This window comes from Daktulosphaira vitifoliae, unplaced genomic scaffold (genome assembly GCF_025091365.1).
Source record: "Daktulosphaira vitifoliae isolate Bord-2020 unplaced genomic scaffold, ASM2509136v1 Scaffold_1, whole genome shotgun sequence".
NCBI classification, from domain to species: Eukaryota; Metazoa; Arthropoda; class Insecta; order Hemiptera; family Phylloxeridae; genus Daktulosphaira; species Daktulosphaira vitifoliae.
Window position 1 is genome coordinate 62989640 of NW_026099572.1, and position 22145 is coordinate 63011784.

General features: G+C 24.8%; 3 protein-coding genes across 6 annotated transcripts in view; 1 reads left to right on the forward strand and 2 right to left on the reverse strand.

Moving 5' to 3' along the window:
* Window positions 1-2752: 2752 nt before the first annotated feature.
* Window positions 2753-8036, forward strand: LOC126894803 (uncharacterized). Its single transcript, XM_050666080.1, has 5 exons — window positions 2753-2930; window positions 4092-4845; window positions 6743-7037; window positions 7129-7487; window positions 7713-8036. Exons 1-5 carry the CDS (start codon window positions 2826-2828, stop codon window positions 7847-7849), a joined length of 1650 nt encoding a protein of 549 aa, XP_050522037.1. The 5' UTR covers window positions 2753-2825; the 3' UTR covers window positions 7850-8036.
* The window catches only part of LOC126894805 (glutathione synthetase-like), a 65640-nt gene continuing 48677 nt past the window's right edge, over window positions 5183-22145 (reverse strand). The window contains exon 12 of the mRNA XM_050666089.1: window positions 5183-5250. Coding sequence (XP_050522046.1) covers window positions 5198-5250 — 53 coding nt within the window. The 3' untranslated portion in view covers window positions 5183-5197. The remainder of the gene's footprint in view (window positions 5251-22145) is intronic.
* The window catches only part of LOC126894801 (oxysterol-binding protein-related protein 6-like), a 34657-nt gene continuing 17762 nt past the window's right edge, over window positions 5251-22145 (reverse strand). For 3 of the 4 annotated variants that reach the window (XM_050666076.1, XM_050666075.1, XM_050666074.1), the window contains exons 15-19: window positions 17616-17788; window positions 16670-16817; window positions 16296-16422; window positions 15707-15931; window positions 5251-5326 (exon numbers count right to left, since the gene is read on the reverse strand). In XM_050666076.1, the coding sequence (XP_050522033.1) occupies window positions 5266-5326; window positions 15707-15931; window positions 16296-16422; window positions 16670-16817; window positions 17616-17788 (734 nt within the window). In that variant the 3' untranslated portion in view covers window positions 5251-5265. Of the gene's footprint in view, window positions 5327-15138; window positions 15647-15706; window positions 15932-16295; window positions 16423-16669; window positions 16818-17615; window positions 17789-22145 lie in introns of those variants that run through there. The other variant, XM_050666077.1, reaches the window with a different exon arrangement.

Consider the following 22145-nt stretch of genomic DNA (forward strand, 5'->3'; position numbering starts at 1 on the left):
ATCTGACAGTGATTAAAATCACTATCATAAGAAACGCTTCGATGCAAATCTGTAGATAGTGTTTCATTTAGAGAAATTGGTGGATTATTCCAAAAGCAACATCAACTCTTATTTCTTTGATTATATCCTAATTAGTAGTTCTTTGATTTTAAAATATAATATATGAATAAATACTAATTATAATTATTAAATTTAGTATGAAATTGATATTCATTAATTTAATATTGTAATTTAAACGGAGAAATTATAAAAATAATAAAGAAATTGTATTTTGCTTTATTTTTACGTGTATAAAAATTTAAAGGGCTTGATACAATAAATTTCAATAAAAACTGTTTGTTACTATAAATAAATGCACTGAACTACAAGGAACTTTCATCAGTAACAAAAATATACTTTTCTAAATCAACTTATCGCGATGTTTTCAAATCTGCAATTAGACTTCTTCTATCACTTATAAGTTTTAATATTATTAAAAATTAGTATTTTCATATAAAAAATTCGCATTGAATCTAAAAAATTGGCTATTTAAGCTAACTCAAATTTAAAAATTACTTTTTCGACTTTAAAAAAGTAAAAGAAATTTAATAAGTTTAATTTCTTATGTCTTATGAACTTTATTCTATGTCAATTAAATTATATAATATTCATGAAAGTCAATATATTCTCCTAATAAGATATTTTAAAATAAAATAAAATACAAAACCTAGAATTTTAATAGAATAATAGCATATTTTTGAATACGGTAGCCATTTGCGCATAGAAGATAGGTCGTCGGGACAAATTTTTTTTTTCATTTTATAGTACATAAAATAAGCTTTAATTTGATATATGTTTAAAGGACGCAGTATTTCCGGAACATTTTCAAAAATTAAGTTGAAAAAGTTAGTTTTTGTAAAAAAGTTGCTATTTTAAATCCCCCCTGTGAGCAGAATAAGTGTTAGATTTTCAAAAAAAAATGATATCAAATGAAAGAAAATTACCTAAGGTTTCAATATAAAGAAATATTATTTTGATTAGTTAATATTTGAAAAAGTTATGGCAGTTTTAAGTACAAAAAACATCGTTATAAAAGGTGATTTTTATCGCAAATATTACATTTTTTTTAAATTTTCGACAGCCATTTGCACATAGAAGATAAGATGTCGGGACAAATTTTTTTTTTTCATTTTATAGTACATAAAATAAGCTTTAATTTTATATATGTTTAAAGGACGCAGTATTTCCGGAACACTTTCAAAAGATAAGTTGAAAATGTTCTATTTTTCAAGTTTTGAACGCCCCCTATATATNTATGTTTTTTACAATATTTTAAGTTTTGAACGTCCCCTATATAAGGGGAAATTGTCCAATTTTAATAAAAAGTATGTCAAATGAAAGATGTACTTATAATGTATTTAGAAAAAAAAAATTTGTGCTGATATTTACATTTTTCGAAAAGTTATAGCATTTTTAAGTTGAAAATTTAAAATCGAAAATTTTAACACAAAAATAGCGCTTTTTAACTACGACAGCCGTTTACATACAGAAGATAAAGTGTCGGGACAATTTTTTTTTTTTTTAATTTTATAGTACATAAAATAAGCTTTAATTTGATATATGTTTAAAAGACACAGTATTTCTGGAACATTTTCAAAAACTAAGTTGAAAAAGTTAGTTTTTGTAAAAAAGTTGCTATTTTAAATCCCCCCCAATGAGCAGGTTAAGTGTTAGATTTTCAAAAAAATGATATCAAATGAAAGGGAAATATCTAAGGTTTTAGTATAAAAAAAAATTATGTTGATTTATTTATTTTTGAAAAAGTTATGGAAGTTTTAAGAAAAAAAGTGAAAAAAATGACAATTTACCGATTTTTAAATTTGTAATTTTTTTGGATATTTCCCCTATTCTCGGGGAACAAGGAAAAATTTTTCAATTTTTAAGGGTAATGTCTTCAACTAGATACGATTTGTGATCTTTTGATGTATCGCTGAAAGAAATCCGTTCGGTTAGAGCTGAGAAAGTCGTAACAGACATAAAAAAAAAAAACACATCATAGTAAAATTAATACCTTCTCAGCTTCGCATCGAAGCTAAAATTCTTTGTACATTTTTTTTAAACTTATTCTTGACATAATTATATAGAAATTTTAATAAAACTCATAAAACTTATAGTATTTAATGTGTATTATTGTTTATTAATATTTAAATTTTAAGCATTTTGCAAATTACTAAAAATATTAAAAAATTTTTTTTTGTATTTTTTAAATTACAATGTTATGACTAAATCATCGTTTTTATTTTAAGTTTTTTTGATTATCGAATTTAAAAATATTTATTGAAAATGACAACTATATGTAAAGAAAATGTAGTGAAAACTAACTGTGATGTAACTACATTTTATGCTTCAAGCATGATTGGGAGGTATAATTTTGAAAACAAATACTCATATTAAGAAAAAAAATTTGGATATGTAAAAAATAAAAAACTTTAGAAAAAACTTTACAATAGTATTTTTATTCATTTCCAATGTAGCAACCAAAAAACAATTCTTTAAACTATTTACCCATTATTTAAAATCATATCATTTGAAATGGTGGCTTTATAATACAGTTGTTTAATTTATAATTTATCGCTTAAACATGTCGCAAACATTCCTATATTTAGGACTATATTGTTATTTATTCAAAATTTTGTTTTATTAAAACAAAATTACAAAATTAAGTTAATATATATATACAAAATTTTGAAATAAAATGGCTTCATCTTTTTAATTTAACAATTTATGTCACTTTAAACAATAGTGTTAAATTTATTTGAGTTTTTATTTTAAAAACAATTTTTGATATGAGTCTAAGAATATTACATTCCTATTTTTTACTTAATATTGTATACTACATTACAATTTTAAAATGTTTAACTGTTAATTTGAATGCTACTCCGAATATTAAAGTAAGTCTAACTCTTGTGGTCGTCAACTAGTCTGCTACAACATAAGAAACTTGCTATAATTTTTTTCTAATAGTTTTTAAGTAAAATGTTTACATAAAAATATATTACACTTATAATTGAAGTGGTCATTGGATAAAGGTGTTAATTGACTTTATTTCAAAAATGATACTTTTTAAGTATATATTAAAAAGCTATATAATTTGTTTGATATTCAATATATGAAATAACTTATAAGAAGGAAAATTTCGGTTTTGGGATACTCTATATTAGCTATCTATCTATAAGTTTTCGTCAAATATCATAATTTTAATGATAGTGAGTACAGTAATAAAAACACTAAATACGACATGTACATGCATAATATTGGTCCATTATTTTTTTACAAATATAAAAACTTAATTAAAAAACATATAAGTCTCATTCTTTTTTTAAAATGTGTTTGTACTATCATAAATTATTTTTAATATAAAATTGAGTTGAACAATAATTAGTTTTATAAAAATTAATTTGCAATTTTTTCTAATTTTTGGGTTTACGTTTTTTTACTTCCTAGTTACGCTTTAGTTGGTTATTCTATTATAATCTTTCGAATGTTACCGCTTAATAATCATTAAAATGTTACGAGTAGAATATTTTTAGTTAATAATCTATTCACAACTATGATAAAATTAACTTCATAGATCACTTTACATAGTTTATTGAGTTCTTATTCGATTCACAGGAAATCTTCTACTTTGCAACAAATTATTAAGGAGAAAATTATATGTGATCTAGCTATTTTATAATTTTGATAACTCAACTCTGAAGCTATTTATTAAACATTTAAAAAATTAAAAAATAGGAATGTTTATTAGTGAATATAAAATACTAGTAATAATCTTAACGAAAAAATAAATGCACTTGATCACAGATAATTTTGTCCTTTATAATTTGGTAAAAATTTTGAGACTCTGGCATCAATACAGATCGAATAAAGTTTTCCCGCGCAAAACATGTATCTGTATGTCGTCCTTTTATGATATTCTCTTATATTATGTAAAAGGATATTTTTAAGAAATGTCCAAAATAATTTGTCTTGCATCATTATTGAAAATTATTTATTTAATCATTTTTAATGATTAAAAATCAACTCATTAATTTATAATAATTTGAAAATTGCAGAAACCAGATTGCAATACCATATTTTCAGATTCATATTTGAATCTATTGAACACAATAAATCTTAAATTTAAGGAATGGTTATTTAATGATAGTGACGACATAATCGTTCCTATAATTGATCAAAATGATATGCAATACCTAAAAATATCATGCCATAAAAACAAAAACTGCATAGATAAAAAAATAATTAGTTTAAAAAACTTAGAAAATACTTTAGAATCTTTGGAATGTTTTCATGCATTTTTAAGTCTTTACATGTTTCATACCATAAGAAATAATATGAAATCAATTTTAAAAAAACCTAATCTAAATATTAACAACAATAATAAAATAAATTCGGATATTAAGTTTACTCTACTAAAAAAATTTATGATAAATATGATATCAATATTTGTTGGTGGGTATTATATAGTAAAACCTTGGCAGCTTGATTTTTCAATAATAACTATAAAAATGGAGCCATTGGAAGCCAAAAATTTAATTGCTACTAAAGAAGCCTGTAATCATATCGACAATGATGCTCTATATTTATCATTGTATAAAATTTGCCAAGAGTGTCAAGCGAAAAATAACTTGCCAAGATCATTGAAGTTTTCCGAGACAAACAGCACAGAAATCAAATCTAATCAATTATATCTTTCTTATCATCCTAATATTACAAATATACCTAAGAGAATTTTTAGCTTTATTCAGTATAATAGATATATTTATAAACAATACAACTCTACTTCTCAACATTTGATAAACAATTACGGTAATTGCATTTTTTATTTTTGTGGTTCACCAATGTGGACAAAATAATGGAATGATTTTTGTAACATTTTAAATATTTTATTTTTAAATAAAATGTCCAGAGTATATTGGGGTAAGTGTCTTGACGGTGTAAATGCAGGGTTGTTACGTTTTAGACGTGTTTAAAACACCTAAAAGTTTAAATTCACATTGGTCTTTTTATATCAGTAATTTTGATGAAAGTTTTTTTGTAATTAATTTAAAATGTTACTATTATAATGATGTTTATAATAAAAAAAAAACCACCACCAATCTTAAAATAGACTATTATGAAAACAATTCATTAATCATTGTGTTTGATTTGAAATCTATCACTAAAAACTATTTACTTCTTTTATTTCATCATTGTACAAGTTATTTCCACCACCTTCTCGTTGTGGTTTCAACACAAAATTTCCGGGATTATCCAAAGCCATCTTAACAGCATTATCACCATTTTGATCCTGAACAAAATATTTAACAGTAAATTAAGAACCTTAATAGTCCTAGATAATATTTATAATAAAATTAATCAGACGCATATCCAAAAGATATTTTTGGAGGGATACTTTACTATTTTTGATAGCATAAACATATATTCCTAGAAAAAAAACCAGCACAGTGGGGACGTGGCATAGTTGGGTCAAGTATAATGATATCTGAGAATTACCAGTTATAAATCATATACTCTGGGTCACTACACATGACCTTTGGATTTTTCATTTAAAATTTATTTACTCATTATACATTATGCGGTAACATGTAAAATTATGTAATATAAATTTCGTCGAACGAATTTTCTCATTTTTCTGCGCTCATCAATAACCAATTATATGTAATATGACAAAAAAGATTAAAAAAACGGTAGCACAGTGGGGTTGAGGCACAGTGCGGATGAGGCATAGATGGGACAAGCATAGATGATATCTGACAATGATTAAAATCACTATCATAAGAAACGCTTCAATACAAATCTTTAGATAGTTTTTAATTAAAAAAAATTGTTGATGTAAAAAAGTTATGACAGTAAAAAAAAACCAGTACATAGGGGTCGCGGCACAATGGTGACGTGGCATAGTTGGATCAAATATAATTATATCTGACAGTGATTAGAATCGCTATAAAAAAAACGCTTCGATGCAAATATGACACTTTTATACATATCTTAAATTAAAGCTAATGTAATTTACTTTATTATGAAAAAAAAAATTTTCGATATTTATTTTATCTTCACGATGAAAATGGCTACCGAATGCTATTATTGTGTGAAAATTCTAATTTTTTAAAATTAAACACTATCTAAAGATTTGCATCGAAGCGTTTTTTTTTTTATAGTGATTTTAATCACTGTCAGATATCATTATACTTGATCCATCTATGCCACGTCACCACTGTGCTGGTTTTTTTTTTAGTTGGATATGGACAATTTTTATGAATCAATATTAAGAAATGATATTTTAATTATACACACTATTTTTGGCATAGAATTTAAAGAAAAACTTTGATTTGGCGTAAAAATCCAACGTAGCGTTTAATACATTTTATACTTATCTTGACATTACTGAGGTTTATTCGATAATTTTTTTGAATAATTAATTTACAAAGTTTAACTCCAATTATTTGTAATTGTCTTTTTATAAAAATATTATTTTTGTGAAAAAATAATTTATTCCAATATAGATAATTTATTTTTTTCATTATATTTTAATATTATGATTTTTGTTTTATTTAACATATGAAACTTAAGTTTTGAAATATAAAATATGTATTTTATGTGACAAATGGGATAATGTTACTTCTACACATCACACTATTTTAAATTCTAATATCACTGAAATATTAAGTTAATTGCACTTTTCATTTTTCTAATTAATTTTTAGTAAAAAAGAATGAACGAGTACCAACAAATATAGATATATTGCATCCAGAGTTCCAGAGAAAAAAAGAAAATTTACTTAATAGATTAAAATTAAGTGAATCAGAAATTAAATCCTTTGAAAGAAATACCGCTGACCATTTAAAAAATGATAAATGGAAGAATAACAAAGGTTTAAGGTTGTCATCATCATATTTCGGTCGTATTTGTTTTTTACAACCAACCACTTGTAGAGATAATATTGTAAAAGCAGCATTAAGATCATTTATAAAAATACAAAATGATAATAATACAAACGAGTAAGTAAAATGAATTAAATTGTAATATTTTACATTTTTACAAGTTAACTATAATTGTCAACTAATATTAAAATATTTTTACGTGTTTCAGTTATCAAAATAAAAATGAATATTGCCAAGAATTAGAAAATTTAGCTATAAAAGAATTTGAAAAAGCAACAGAAAAAAAAGTTTTGCCATGTGGAATATTTATTGACGAAAATTTGAACTATTTAGTAGCGACTCCAGATGGGATGGTTGGAGAAAATGAAATTATTGAAATTAAATGTCCTTATAATATTCAAAATATGACAATTCGTGAAGGTATTCAAAAAATAAAATATTTGTTGTTGAATAAAAATTCTGATAAAATTTGCTTAAAACGTAATTCCCACGTTTATTATCAAATACAAGGGCAACTGCATATTACAAAGAAGATGAATTGCTATCTTGTTGTTTGGACCAATTATGGTAAAATTTTTTCCGTCCTTATTTGTCATTTATTTTAAATAGTTTATCATCATTATCTATGTTATTATTTGAACTAATTATATTATAATACGTTATTAATGTAAAACAAGGTTTATTTAAACTGATCTAAAGACGCTTTATAACTTTTTTTAAAACTAACCTAAGTCTTTACAAAAAATTAGTGTGTATTTAAAAAAATATGTTTAATATTAAATATTGTTTTAGATATATATATAGAAATAATTCCTAAGAATGACGATTTTTGGAATAAAAAAATGGAGAAAAAACTGACTAATTTCTACATGGATTTTATGGTTCCAAAAATAATTGAGATTGAAAATGGTTATGATTGCTCCAATTAACTTATTTCATAGTGTTTTGAAAATTAAGGATTTATTCACTATATAAAATTAAAAATATACCTAAGCAACTATATAATATTAATTCAAAGTCGCATAAACTTGGGATCCTTCAAAATGGCACAAACAAAATTTGTGATTATTTTGCTATTATTAAATGCATATAATTCCTAGCTTTAGTAGTAAATAATATANTTTGCTATTATTAAATGCATATAATTCCTAGCTTTAGTAATAAATAATATAATAATTATGTAAAGCATTTTATTGGGAATAAAAAATAACTCTACATTGTTAACAATAAATGTGTAACTTATTAGACATGAAGGGATGGTAAAAAAATGTCAAGTAAGAAAAGTATTAATAAACGAAAAATTTCATCTGAATTTTATCTAAAAGATAAATTATTTCAACTACATAATAGTTTTTCCAAATATTTTTATCTCATATTGATGATTTTTAATTAAAATATCTGTATCTAATCTGGATAATAATAGTTATCTATTCTCAATACTGTTCACAAATATTTCTTTAAAATGAATTCTTTCAATAAATCAATACTTTAATAGTTTAGTACTTTTATATTTAATATTTAATGATTAAATACAAAAAAGAATTAAATTGTTATTTTATTTATGTATCCTATATTACTTATCAAATTTCTTACATTCTAAAATACAAAATAATATTTCCATAAAATGTATAAGTTTCACTATTTATATTAATCAAATTTTTTCCTGTCTCTATTAAAAGTTAATAAATTATTAACTTTGTTATAAATTTATTGAACATATAATCATCGTAAAGATTTTATTTATTTTCTATAACAGTAATATATAGTCAAACATTTTTTAATTATATAAAGAATTTTAATTTATGAGGGATAGCAAAATACCTTGAGCCACTGCTACTTAACAACGTGTATTTATGGGGTCAACCCAGAATGTCTAGACAATCCCTTAGACTTAAATCCTAATAGTAGGGCTTGTGAGAGATAAAGCTACCAACCATTACTACAATAAATTTTTTATTGGGATCCATACATGCGTTTTTTATACGCAATTGTCCTATAAGAAACAGTTTTAATTGTAATTTGTATCTATTCAAATAAGAAAGAAAAAATTTCTAAACCATATGTAAGATGTAGTAAAGTTAATAGTAATAATTATGACAAGTTTATTAACATACCATACATTACTATTTAAAAACATATTGTTTTGTATATTTTTGTCGATGAATTTATGAATTAACTATGAAAAGGGTAATTAAGTCTAACCTAAAAAAAAAACATAATATATTTATTTCTTAAACTTAAAATACTCAAAAGTATTGGTATTTGTATTTGAATAAGTATTTTATGTGTGTATTTAAATACACACATATTCAGTATTAACAAACATGGGAAAATTGATGGAAATAATTAACACAAGTTAAGTTAGGTATGATTAATGTCGATAAATTAACAGTTAACAAATTATAGATTTAACTAGCAAAAGTTAAAAGATAAGTTGAAATTTTTTTTTAACTTAAATAATTTAACAAAAGTTTATATTATTTAAAATTTTTTGGTACATTAATATAATAGAAGATATGTATGATGGCACTTGTACCACAGTAAAAAGCGTAGGAGGAGTAACAGAAGGTTTTTGGGTAAGAGTAGGAGTGCACCAAGGTTCTGATTTAAGCCCTTACTTATTCTCTATAGTGATGGATGAAATTACTAGAGAAATACAAGGAGAGGTGCCGTGGTGCATGTTGTTTGCTGACAATATAGTGTTAATAGGAGAAAATAGGGAGGAAATTAATCAAAGGCTAGAGGTGTGGAGATCATCTATTGAAGAAAAGGGTTTAAGAATTAGTAGAAGTAAGACAGATTATATAGAGTACGAGTTTGACAACGGAGAACACGAGGTAGGTGAAATGAGGAGGTCAGTGACAATAGGCGACAACGTGATTGGAGAGGTGGAGAGTTTTTAAGTATTTAAGATCAGTTGTGCAAAAGAGTGGTGGTATTGACGAGAATGTAAGACACAGAATTAAGTGCGGGTGGTTGAAGTGGAGAGAAGCGTCTAGCGTCTTATGCGATAAATGAATTCCAATGAGGCTGAAAGATAAATTCTACAAGACTGTAGTGAGGCCAGCTATAATGTATGGTTTAGAGTGTTGGGCGGTTAATAAGAAAGTAGAGCAGAGAATGAGTGTAGCAGATATAAGAATGCTTAGATAGATAAGTGGAGTAACTAGAAAAGATAGAATAAGGAACGAGCATATAAGAGGGAACATAAGTGTAGCGTCAATCGTGGATAAGATGAGAGTAAATAGACTTAGATGGTTTGGTCATGTTATGAGGAGAAAAGAATCGGAAGCTGTAAGAACAGTTATAAAAATGAATGTTGAAGGAAGAAGAGGTAGAGGAAGACCAAAAAAGAAACGGAGGGATGCTATTGAATGCGATTTGAGGACAGCTGAGCGTAAATGATGTGGGAGATCGTGTCAAGTGGAAGTTTAGGATAAGGGTTGTAAGAACATTTAATACTATGTTCTTACCACTTATATTACAGACGTTTTATTTCTATTTATTTAATTCGTAATACATATTAATTAGCATAGAGGGAGATGCTGATGTGACAATTCTACTCGTCTGTAGCCCGGAGCTACTAACGTCGAACTAACAAAGTGCAGTTGTGTTTGAGTGGCCGTTATAGACATAGTTTTCAATACTATTACTTTCGTTTTATTTATATTATTTATAACTTAACTTGTTTTATTCAATCCGTCTATCGACAATTGTCATCATAGCCAACCAACTTCGTCTCACTTGGATATACCTACTAACCAACTGTACTAGGATTCAGGTCAGACGTATTGTACAATACATATAACTTATATTTACTGAACATCTAAAATATAACTTTACTTTGTCGTTGACATAAAATAATAGTCTAATTTTATTTAATAATCTATCCCCTGTAACTAAGGTACACGATTGCCTGTGTCTTTAATTAAAACTCATTTAAGGAGATAGGGACGATATTTGGGCAGACGTCGGGTAGCTTCCGATTCTTGGTTTTAACCAAGATCTTCTGTGTCTTACATTCTCGTCAATACCACCACTCTTTTGCACAACTGATCTTAAATACTTAAAAACTCTCCACCTCTCCAATCACGTTGTCGCCTATTGTCACTGACCTCCTCATTTCACCTACCTCGTGTTCTCCGTTGTCAAACTCGTACTCTATATAATCTGTCTTACTTCTACTAATTCTTAAACCCTTTTCTTCAATAGATGATCTCCACACCTCTAGCCTTTGATTAATTTCCTCCCTATTTTCTCCTATTAACACTATATTGTCAGCAAACAACATGCACCACGGCACCTCTCCTTGTATTTCTCTAGTAATTTCATCCATCACTATAGAGAATAAGTAAGGGCTTAAATCAGAACCTTGGTGCACTCCTACTCTTACCCAAAAACCTTCTGTTACTCCTCCTACGCTTTTTACTGTGGTACAAGTGCCATCATACATATCTTCTATTATATTAACACACCTTTCCAGGATCTTTGTTCCAAGCCTATAATACAACTCATAATACCTTTTAAACTTAGGAAAAAAATATTAATGATAACAAACACATTTTTTTATTCGTTTTGTATATTTTTGTGTTGACTGCACTGTTTTATCTTTAAAACTAGTTATTAAAAAAAAAAATCAGATATAAATCATATAACAGATATCATATCAAAAAAAAAACAGAAAATTATATTTATTGTTATATAAATATATTATTTGAGGGTGGAATTTCTATTTTTTTTTTAAATTAAACCATGTACACAGCGTATGAAAACATAATTTTTTTTTATGAAATATTGAATTTAGCTTAACTGTTATTTTAACTAATTAACTGAAAAAATTAATTTATTTCAAATGAAAATTAAATTAGTTAAGTTAAGAAGTTTATTAAAAAATAATTAACGAGTTAAGTGGAAAAGTTTAAAAAAAATTAATTTTTTAACTAGTTATTTCCACCATGCATGTCGAATTTTAACTAGTAATTATTTAATATTGTACCCAAACAAATAACGATATAAGGCATGACTATACAATAAAGTTTCAAAGCTTAAGAATGCAATTTAATAATGTACAGAATGGAAAAGATCTAACTGACATCTCATATAACTTATTATCTACATAACATTTTCAATTTTTTTTTTTTATCAATTATTTCAATATAGGAGTATATTTAAAATATGTTTTATGATTAATATTTTAAAAATTAATCTTTTTTTAAGATTTGAAAATAGCTATTTTATTAATAAGTTTTAAATTGTTTTTAGCAAAACAAGGTATTACTTTCAGAATACATAACGAAAATAAAGAATCATTANTAAGGCATGACTATACAATAAAGTTTCAAAGCTTAAGAATGCAATTTAATAATGTACAGAATGGAAAAGATCTAACTGACATCTCATATAACTTATTATCTACATAACATTTTCAATTTTTTTTTTTTATCAATTATTTCAATATAGGAGTATATTTAAAATATGTTTTATGATTAATATTTTAAAAATTAATTTTTTTTAAGATTTGAAAATAGCTATTTTATTAATAAATTTTAAATTGTTTTTAGCAAAACAAGGTATTATTTTCAGAATACATAACGAAAATAAAGAATCATTATAATATAATGATTCTTTATTTTCGTATTAATATTTTCATCACAAAACATATATTATATGTTTTGTGATGAAAATATTAAATGTAAGCTAAAATCAAGATATGAACATTATAAATCTTCTGAATATCAGGGTGATTGTATTAAAATAAATACTTCTGTAACGAGATCAAAAATAATTAAAAAATAGGAGCCTTTTCTATTCTTGTAGATGAAAAAAAAGTCTCTTGCAAAAAAGAACAATTGTCATTTATAATCAAGTTTGTAGAAAACCAGATTAAAATTTTTGAAAAAGCTTAGGTTGTTACCATATGGTTAAATGTAATTTGTTAACTCTTAGTCAAGAGAAATAAAAAATAATTTGGATAGCTCAGTGCCATGATGGAGTGTCTGTGATGAGTGAGGGGTTTTCAGGAGTACAAAAACGAATTACTAATGTAATATCACAAGTTATATACTATTCAAGGCGATAGAAATTTAAAAGCGATTCATTTAGAGCAGTTTATAAAAACTAGATGGTTTAAATGGCACACTTCTCTACAAAAAGTAGAGATGTATCTTACAGAAGTATTAGATGAATTGAAAGTTTTGATTATGAAAGATGATCAACTACACAAAGATTTGGGTTAACTTAAAGAATTATCAACTTTTCGATTTATATTAGTTTTACATGTTATGGAAAAATTTCTTGAAACTATTAACAGTTTATCATACGAGTTACAAAATCCAAAATGATAGTAGCAACAGCTATGAATCTAGTTGATGTTACAAGAAATGAATTAATTGCCTTAAAATCAGATGAAAATTATTCTCTGTTATATAATAAAGCTAAAATACTATAAATATTTTGTTCTATAATAGTTACTAATATTAATGTTATTGTTTACATGAATATACCACATATGTTAATTTATATTAGATCAAGTTACTTCACTATATTAAAGAATATAATTATTATTGAATAATAAAATGAACTGTCTAGAAATACTTGATAGTATACTTTTTAATGTTACTTCAGTCTATTTACGTCTCAGACATTATTTTATACTTCCTCTGTTCAATAGAACTACAATTTTTTTGATCTGATCAACTGTATGTTAATTACAGTTAATTAATTAACAGTCAATTAATTGGAATACAATGAAATATGTCATAAACTTGACTTATCTTATAATTCTGTGGTCACTATAAAGCAGTGTTGAGAAGGAACTAGTTCCAAAAGGAACGGATTCCTGGAACGAGTTCTTTTTGAAGGAACGATGCTAGGAACTGCTTCCTTTTAAAATAAAGGAACGAGGAAAATGAACAAATTCCATTTTTTAAGGAACGTGAACGGAAATTACAGTTCCTAAAATTTTTTATAAACATGTTTTAGTGTAGTTTTCTTCGTATCTAGACATTAAAATATTATGGTATTTTTAGTTGACTTTTGACAATGGAAGTCCCCTATATACCCAGCCGAGATCGTAGGCTGTTTAAATGAATCAATTGATTATAGATAGAGTTATTATCACATGTAGGTATACAGTAAATATTTAATATATGTGTACATATATTAAATAATGCACCGAATATTATCGTCGTTTCTTGTTAACTAATTTATGTTAAAGGTTTTGGGTTTTCTGATTTATTATTTCTAACTTATATGTAGACAATAGACATTGGTCGCGTTGACACAAGTCGTTAGCATTTACTACCTGCTTATAAATATAATTTTCGAATACTTTTAGATAAGGAATACTACAAATTTGTTTTGTATTCGACTGCTGATGAAAATCATTGATGACCGTTATCATGATTTCATTGCCACAATTTTTTAAATAACTTATAAAAGGAACGAAGAGTGGAACGAGTTCTTATTTTGGAGGAACTGGATCTGGAACAAGTTCCTTCTTAATATAAAGAATTAGGATCTGGAACGAGTTCATATTTTAGAAAATGAACGGGGAACGGAACGAATTCCATTTAAAAAGGAACTTTCCCAACACTGCTATAAAGAGATTGATTTAAATAGTTAAAAAATCTATATTTATATTTAATATTAATTGTATAATCAATAATTATTTGAAATGTTTTTACTTCATACTTTGTTTAATGTTTTGGTTATTTTATATTAATCTGTACTCTTGTCCTTTGGGGCTTATATTTAGTAATAAATAAATAAATATATAGTTTTAATTTTATGTATAAAACTAATAAAATGCATACCAAAAAATATTCAATTAAATTGTACTCAAATGTTTGTGTTATAAAATTTAGATGCTGACACACTTTTATTTTTATAACTAATAGATGAGCAATACAACATAAAAATTATCATTAAAATGTATTAAATGATAAATATTTGTATATTTATAAAATGAGTTTAAATTTCTATAATTCATACAATAAAGTTATTGTCGTATGATATTAACAAGTGTAAATTTTATTTCTTAAACATAAATGAAAAATTTTAATTAGGTACTGTACAATGTTAATTAAACAATTTTAATTTGTAATTATATGATTACAAATTAATTTAGTCAATTTAATTTATATGACTGAAATATTTGGTAAGTAATAACATATATCCAGCCTATGTCAATTAAAATATTATATTAGTTAAAATACACAGGATAGTTTGATAATTTCAAGCCATTCAATGGTGAATAAGTAATTAAATACAAGAAACAAAAAAAGTATCAACATGAATGAGTATTTTTCACTAAGTATTATTGTATAAAAATTCATTACAAATGGTTATACTTTATTTGAAAAAAAAGAAGATCAATATTAATTTTTAATCACTGATTATTTTTTTCTATAATAGTTTATAAGAAATGTATGCATGTTTTTAATGAATTTTGTTTATAGTCCTTGCTTGATTTGAATTTTTTAATACAATGAATAATATACTTTTATTTTTGAAAATTTAGACAACTCAAAAGTTTTAACAAAATTACTTTCAAAATGATCAAACAAAAAAAATATGTCTTATAACTGAAAGAATTATAATTTATAAAGAATAAAGATATAGACAAAATATTGACTAGATTAACTGATTGGTTTTATTTCAAACCATTTGATTCTTATTGTTTGTTCATTAATTTATTTGCTTAATAAAATATAACTTTAACATCCCTACAATTAAATAATTTAACAAAGTTAATTAATAAAATTTATATAATAATCCCATTTTACCACAGTTTTTCCACTAAATAATTTGCAAAACTGGGATTTCTACGTATTTCCCAGTATTGATGATTGTATTCCCATGTTTCAACACCATTTTTAATAGTTCTTCTAAACCATTTAGGATTATACTGTTCTCCTGATTCCTCTTTTCGTTTTCTTCGTTCACGTTGCATTTGCTCTAAATTAAGCTTCATGGATTCTGCACGATTTAAATCACCTTCTTCTAACAATCTATACAAAATATGTAATTAAATAATTATTGTTTAAGTAGGAAAATTAAGTATACAAGGTACAGAAACCATTTTTTTAAGGAAAGCCCTAGTGGGCCATAAAGAAAGAAATTACTCTTGGATATCAACTTGGAGATATTCCTAGTATAGTTAAATTATTCAAATATGTGGCTGACGAATTAATTTCAATAGTATGAAAAAACCTACACGAAATTGATTTGTACTTATTTAAAAAATAAAATTTATATAAAATAAATAAAAATACAAACATTTTTATAAACTGTACAGTTTTAGAAAAGAAAAAAGGAGCAATAGAAACAAAAACGAATATAGTAAATAAGCTACAATTGTACAATATACTATACCTCTGATCAGGTCGAAATCTGGTATCTGTTTTAGGTAAATATTTAGCTAATTCTGAATCTAATTCATTTAACTCCATTGCAAATCTTGTAAATCCATAATACAGTTCATAATCTTCTGGCATTGTACCTATGAAAAAATTATATTTTTAAAATATATTATAAATATAATATATTATTTATTAAATTAAAATGGTACATTTTCTTCCCTGATGAAAATTTTAAAAAAATGATAATTATATCCTAAGTTATAAGCATTTTAAGTTGGACTTAACATATACTGTATACACAGTTTTTTTTAATATTTGGAGAGGTTAATATTAAAATTCTCTTCAATTTGCGCATATAGCTATTAAACAAGTTATTATTGTACATACCTGGTCGCCAAATACATTTAGCCGAAGGAGCAACTCCACAATATAGGGCTTCATTCCACTTGCCAAATAACTTACGGACAACTTTACCCTCATTGTCATCTACTATGACACCATGTATTTCGTGGCGTTTTGCTGAGAAATAGCTTGCCTAATTATAAATAATTCAAATTTTTAATAACTTCTTCTTTAATTGAAAATAATTTTTTATACTCTTTAAATTTATAAATTACTTTTTATTAATAATAAAATAAAACTAAATTAAACCTAGAGTATAATTTTTATATAAATCAGAAATTTGTATTCATAATATTATAATTTCTGATATTATTAAATAATAATGTATAATAATTTATGAAAAAATCAATACAAATTAAAGACATATTTTGATAATATATTTTGTTTTTCATCTGTAACTTGATTATGATAAGTCTATGAAACTAGTAATATTATTTATATCAAGTCTTGGATGACACTTAAAAATTAATTAAAAAATATTTAATTTTACTTAAATAAGAATTACATTTTCCTTATACATTTTTTTAATTTATAAGAATTATATGTCTTACTCATACTCATACAAAATTAAAGCTTCAAAATCTTCTTTCTTTCAATATCATTAAGTCCTCATTATATAGAAAAATATAACAACTAATTTAGGATTCGAAAGAGTTTTTTATTTAAAATTAGATTTTTTTTAACTTTATAACTCATGTATAATTATAAGCAGAAATTAAGTAACAATAAAATAATGCAATACTTTATTCTTGATGTGTACCTTGTATTATAATGAATAAAAATTGTTGCAAAATATTAACTAGATTAAAATTTATGGACTTGTCAGAATATGCTGGATCACTCCATATATAAAGAATACGAAGTTCTCTTGTTAGATTATCATAAATAATAATACTTAGTATTTTTAATTGTATTTTGAAGAAATACCTACCTTTACAAAAGTTAATTTACACGATATATTCTTATCCAAATTGATAATTTTTAACTCTCCATATTGATCAACAGATCGCTGACCACCAAATAAATTATGTACACAAGTTGTTACTTTATTCCATCTATAATGATCACTGCTGTCATTACATATCAATTGCACGTTGACATACCCTGAAAATATTTAAAACAATTAATTTCTTAAGTCATTACTGTATGTAAAAATACATTAAAACATTAATTTATATAAATATTGACTATGTAAAAATATTAAAAGCTCAAATATGTTAAGTCTTAATAAGGATTTCAGAGGCGTGATTACATTTCTAGAGATGCAAGGTTTAGCAAAAGAATTTTTATTATAAAAGCAACATGTTTAATTTCAGAATCTACTATAGTCCTAACAAATAATAAGATGAATCATTAAAATTCAACGTAACATAAAAATTTTTAACCTATGGGAATTCTCTGTAAATCAATCAATCGTAAATATTTTAAACAAATTATTAAAACACAAATATGAATATAAAAAAATTGGTAAAATCCGACACCTGTGTACAATAAAAACGGCGAGAAAAACTGATTTACATTAAAATTATTTAAAACCAATAATTCACCAATTTTTTAAATGAGCTCAGGCTGATAACTAACAGAAGTCTTAGATAGATTAATATTTATAGCCAATAGGTACATAAGGATCGGTTCAAGTTATTTTCACTACAGACAAAATTATTTTGCGGTGTGTTTATGCTATGAACAAAAAAAAACGATTTTCTTTATAAAGGAAAATCATCTAAATTAAAAAAGTCGGATTTCGACCACGCACAAATATTAAAATTAGTAGACGTTACTACTCTTTTAGCTACTTCGACAGATCCCATTTGACTAGATTATTTATTTTTTTTACAACTTATAACCATATTATCAGTGGTATATTTATATGCAGAAACTCTAGACATCTGCCTACAGCGACAAATTTATAAAAAGTTACTTTTTTTTATTGTTGTTATGGCTTATTGACTTCCTAATAATTATCATAATAGTTTTCATTTATTGTATATTTATGGTATGTATATTGATAGCCACAAGTAAAGTTAAATCTATTTTAAATTTCCCGATAACTATAATTATTAATAAAATACAAGTTCATTACTTTTATAATACCTTTTTTATCGCTGTCTTTGTACAGTTTTTTAAACCGGAAAAAATTGACTAATGTTATTTTAAAATCTGTTTAAAAAAACATATCATATAGGAGGATGTTATTGTCATAATTTCGACTAGTGTTCGCGTAGCTCCATTATGGTGCGCTATTAATTTAAGTTTATTTTTTGTTAAATATTCTTTTTATTTTGTGAATATAAGTATAAATAAAAAATTTTTAAGCGATGATCAATACAAAAAAACCCAGTACAGGGAGGTCGCGGCACAGTTGTGACGTGGTATAGTTGGATCAAGTATAATGATATCTGACAGTGATTAAAATCACTATCAAAAAAAAAAACGCTTCGATGCAAATCTTTATATAGTGTTTAATTTTAAAATATTGGTGGATTATTCCAAAAGTTACATGATCTGCTAGTTCCTTACTAATATCCTAATTAAGATAAAGTATGTCAAATGAAAAAGGGATTATTAAAAAATTTTATTTCTCATAAAAAAATTTTGTTGATCCATACACTTTTCAATAAGTTATAGCATTATAAAGTTAAAAATATAATAAATAAAATCGAGAAATTTCACACAAAAATAGCATTCGGTAGCCGTTTTCACCATGAAGACAAGTCCAGAGGTCAAATTTTTTTTTTTCAAATTAAAGTATATTACATAAGCTTTAATTTAAGATATATATAAAAGTGTCAGACCTTCCGGAATATTTTCAAAAGTTAAGTTGAAAAAGTTAATTTTTTTGTAAAAAAGTTGTCATTTTAAATTCCCCCCTTTGGGCAGATAAAGGGTCAGATTTACAAAAAATATATACCAAATGATAAGTAAAGACATCAAGCATCTATATAAAAAAAAATTATATTGATATGTTCATTTTTGAAAAAGTTATTAAGTTAAAAATATAAAAAAACATTATTTTACAAAAATCGTAATTTTTGATTAACTTTGATGTCTCTTTTCACCACGAATACAAATCCAGAGGTCAATTTTTTTTTCAAATTAAAGTATATTACATAAGCTTTAATTTAAGATATATATAAAAGTGTCAGACCTTCCGGAACACTTTCAAAAGTTAATTTTTTTTGAAAAAGTTGTCATTTTAAATTCCTCCCTGTGGGCAGGTTAAGTGTCAGATTTACAAATAAAATATACGAAATGATAGACAAAGACATCAAGCATCTATAAAAAACAAAAATTATATTGATATGTTANATCTATAAAAAAAAAAAATTATATTGATATGTTAATTTTTGAAAAAGTTACGGCAGTTTTTAGTAAAAAAAAATTGAAAAAATTTCGAAAATTAGCGATTTTTAAATTTGTAATTTTTTTGGAGGTTTCCCCCATTTACGGGGAACGAGGGAATTTTTTTCAATTTTTAAGGTTAATGTCTTCGACTAGATACGATTTGTGATCTTTTGACGTATCGTTGAAAGAAATCCGTTCGGTGAGAGCTGAGAAAAAGTGGTAACAGACACACACACGCAAAAAAAAAAAAACACATCTTAGTAAAACCAATACCTTCTCAGGTTCGCATCGAAGCTAAAATTACCAAATTAAAAAGTGATAGACCACAAATTGTTTTATATCAAACATCGAAGTAAACTAATTTTTTTGACAAACTAGTTTCTTCTACTTTTTATACAAGAATTAGTGACGATAAAACTACAGATATTATTGTTGTTTGTATGACAATAAAATGAAAAATACTTTGCCTCTCGAAGTTGAACCCGAAGATAGTAGCAGTTCTTCCAATTCAACTAATATGATTTTTAATATGTTAATTTTGGAGGCCGATCCAGCAAATATGTTATTAATGGCGATTTTCAAGATTATTTCGCAAAAAACAGTATTTATCAAAATACATCAAACAGTTTTATTAAATCCAAAATATTAATATAGCATTAAGAATTTTTTTATGAGTACAAGTGTCTAATTATACAATAGAGAGATCGTTTTCGTGTTTTAAACGCGTCAAAAACTATCGTAGATCCACTTAGACTGATACAAAGTTAAATAATATCACATTTCTCTGCACAAAAAATGTTAAACAAACTGAATTGCAAAGATTGACTCATTTGAGAAAACTAAATGTCAACATTTATATTTTTGTATCAATTTTATAATTATTAATTATATATTATGTATTACATATGAGTTATTCTACCATTTATGTGTGCTTTTTGTTACTTACATTTTAGAAACTTCTATATTTATATATAAATAAAAGTAGTTTCACATTTATATATAAATGTGAATAAGATGTGGAAATATTTTATAATATTTTAAGTTGACTAAAAAATATCAATGACACAACATGTAAATTAGTTAGCAAAATTTGCAATACCTAATTTACACTGCGTAATTATATAATGAATTTATAATTGAAATGTAAATAAATACAGAAAATTAATACAATATTTTTTTAATGCGTATAAATAAAGCCTACTAAAAAAGGCCACTTCATTTTATAAAAATGTTCATAATTATAGCGCTATGACACAATACATGAGAGGTTAAGGGATATAATATTAAGATTAAAGAGATAAGAAAAGAGGAAATGCACAATAAATCCCGTAATATCAATAGTATCAAGAATTTCTAAAGCATACTTTCTCATTAAATCAATATACAGGGTGTTCAGTAACAATGAGAACAATAGATACCCGTTTCCTGACTTACTGAACACCCTGTATATGTTTTTATTTGTTTATTCCTATTAATTTTACTATGATGTGTTTTATTTTTATTTATTTAAGAGGTAGTATATCATCATGAATGATGACAATTTGAGACTGAAATATAAATTTACCCAGAACCAAAACTAGGGGGCGGCACTGAGTACAATAAAGAAAACACTATCCAACTATTTAATAATAAAAATTATAGGATATAAAATCTTTTTTGTTGGTTCATACAAGTTAAAAATAAATAGTGATACAGAGAAAAATTGCTTTGATGAGTAAAACAAAAAGGTCATTAGAGGAGGCAAAATTGAGTTCCTCAGGCGCACAGTGGTCTGAATATTTCACAACATTTTTACCATGGATAACCTATTTGAAAGTAAGTAAAAACATATTTTAGTTATGTGCCTTACAATATTATAATAAGTAATTAAAAATTATATATTTTATAATATAATATATATAATTATAGAAATTTTATTTCACGTTAAATGAAAAATGTATTTACAAAACAAAAACACATCATTTATTTGAATAATAAAATGTATTGAATTATAAAATTTATAACAATAAATATAAAATTTGGGAATTCACAAAAAAAATAAATGTACTTTGCTAACACTACACAATTAAATAATAGCTTAAACATAAAATTCTCAATAAAACATTACAAGAAACAA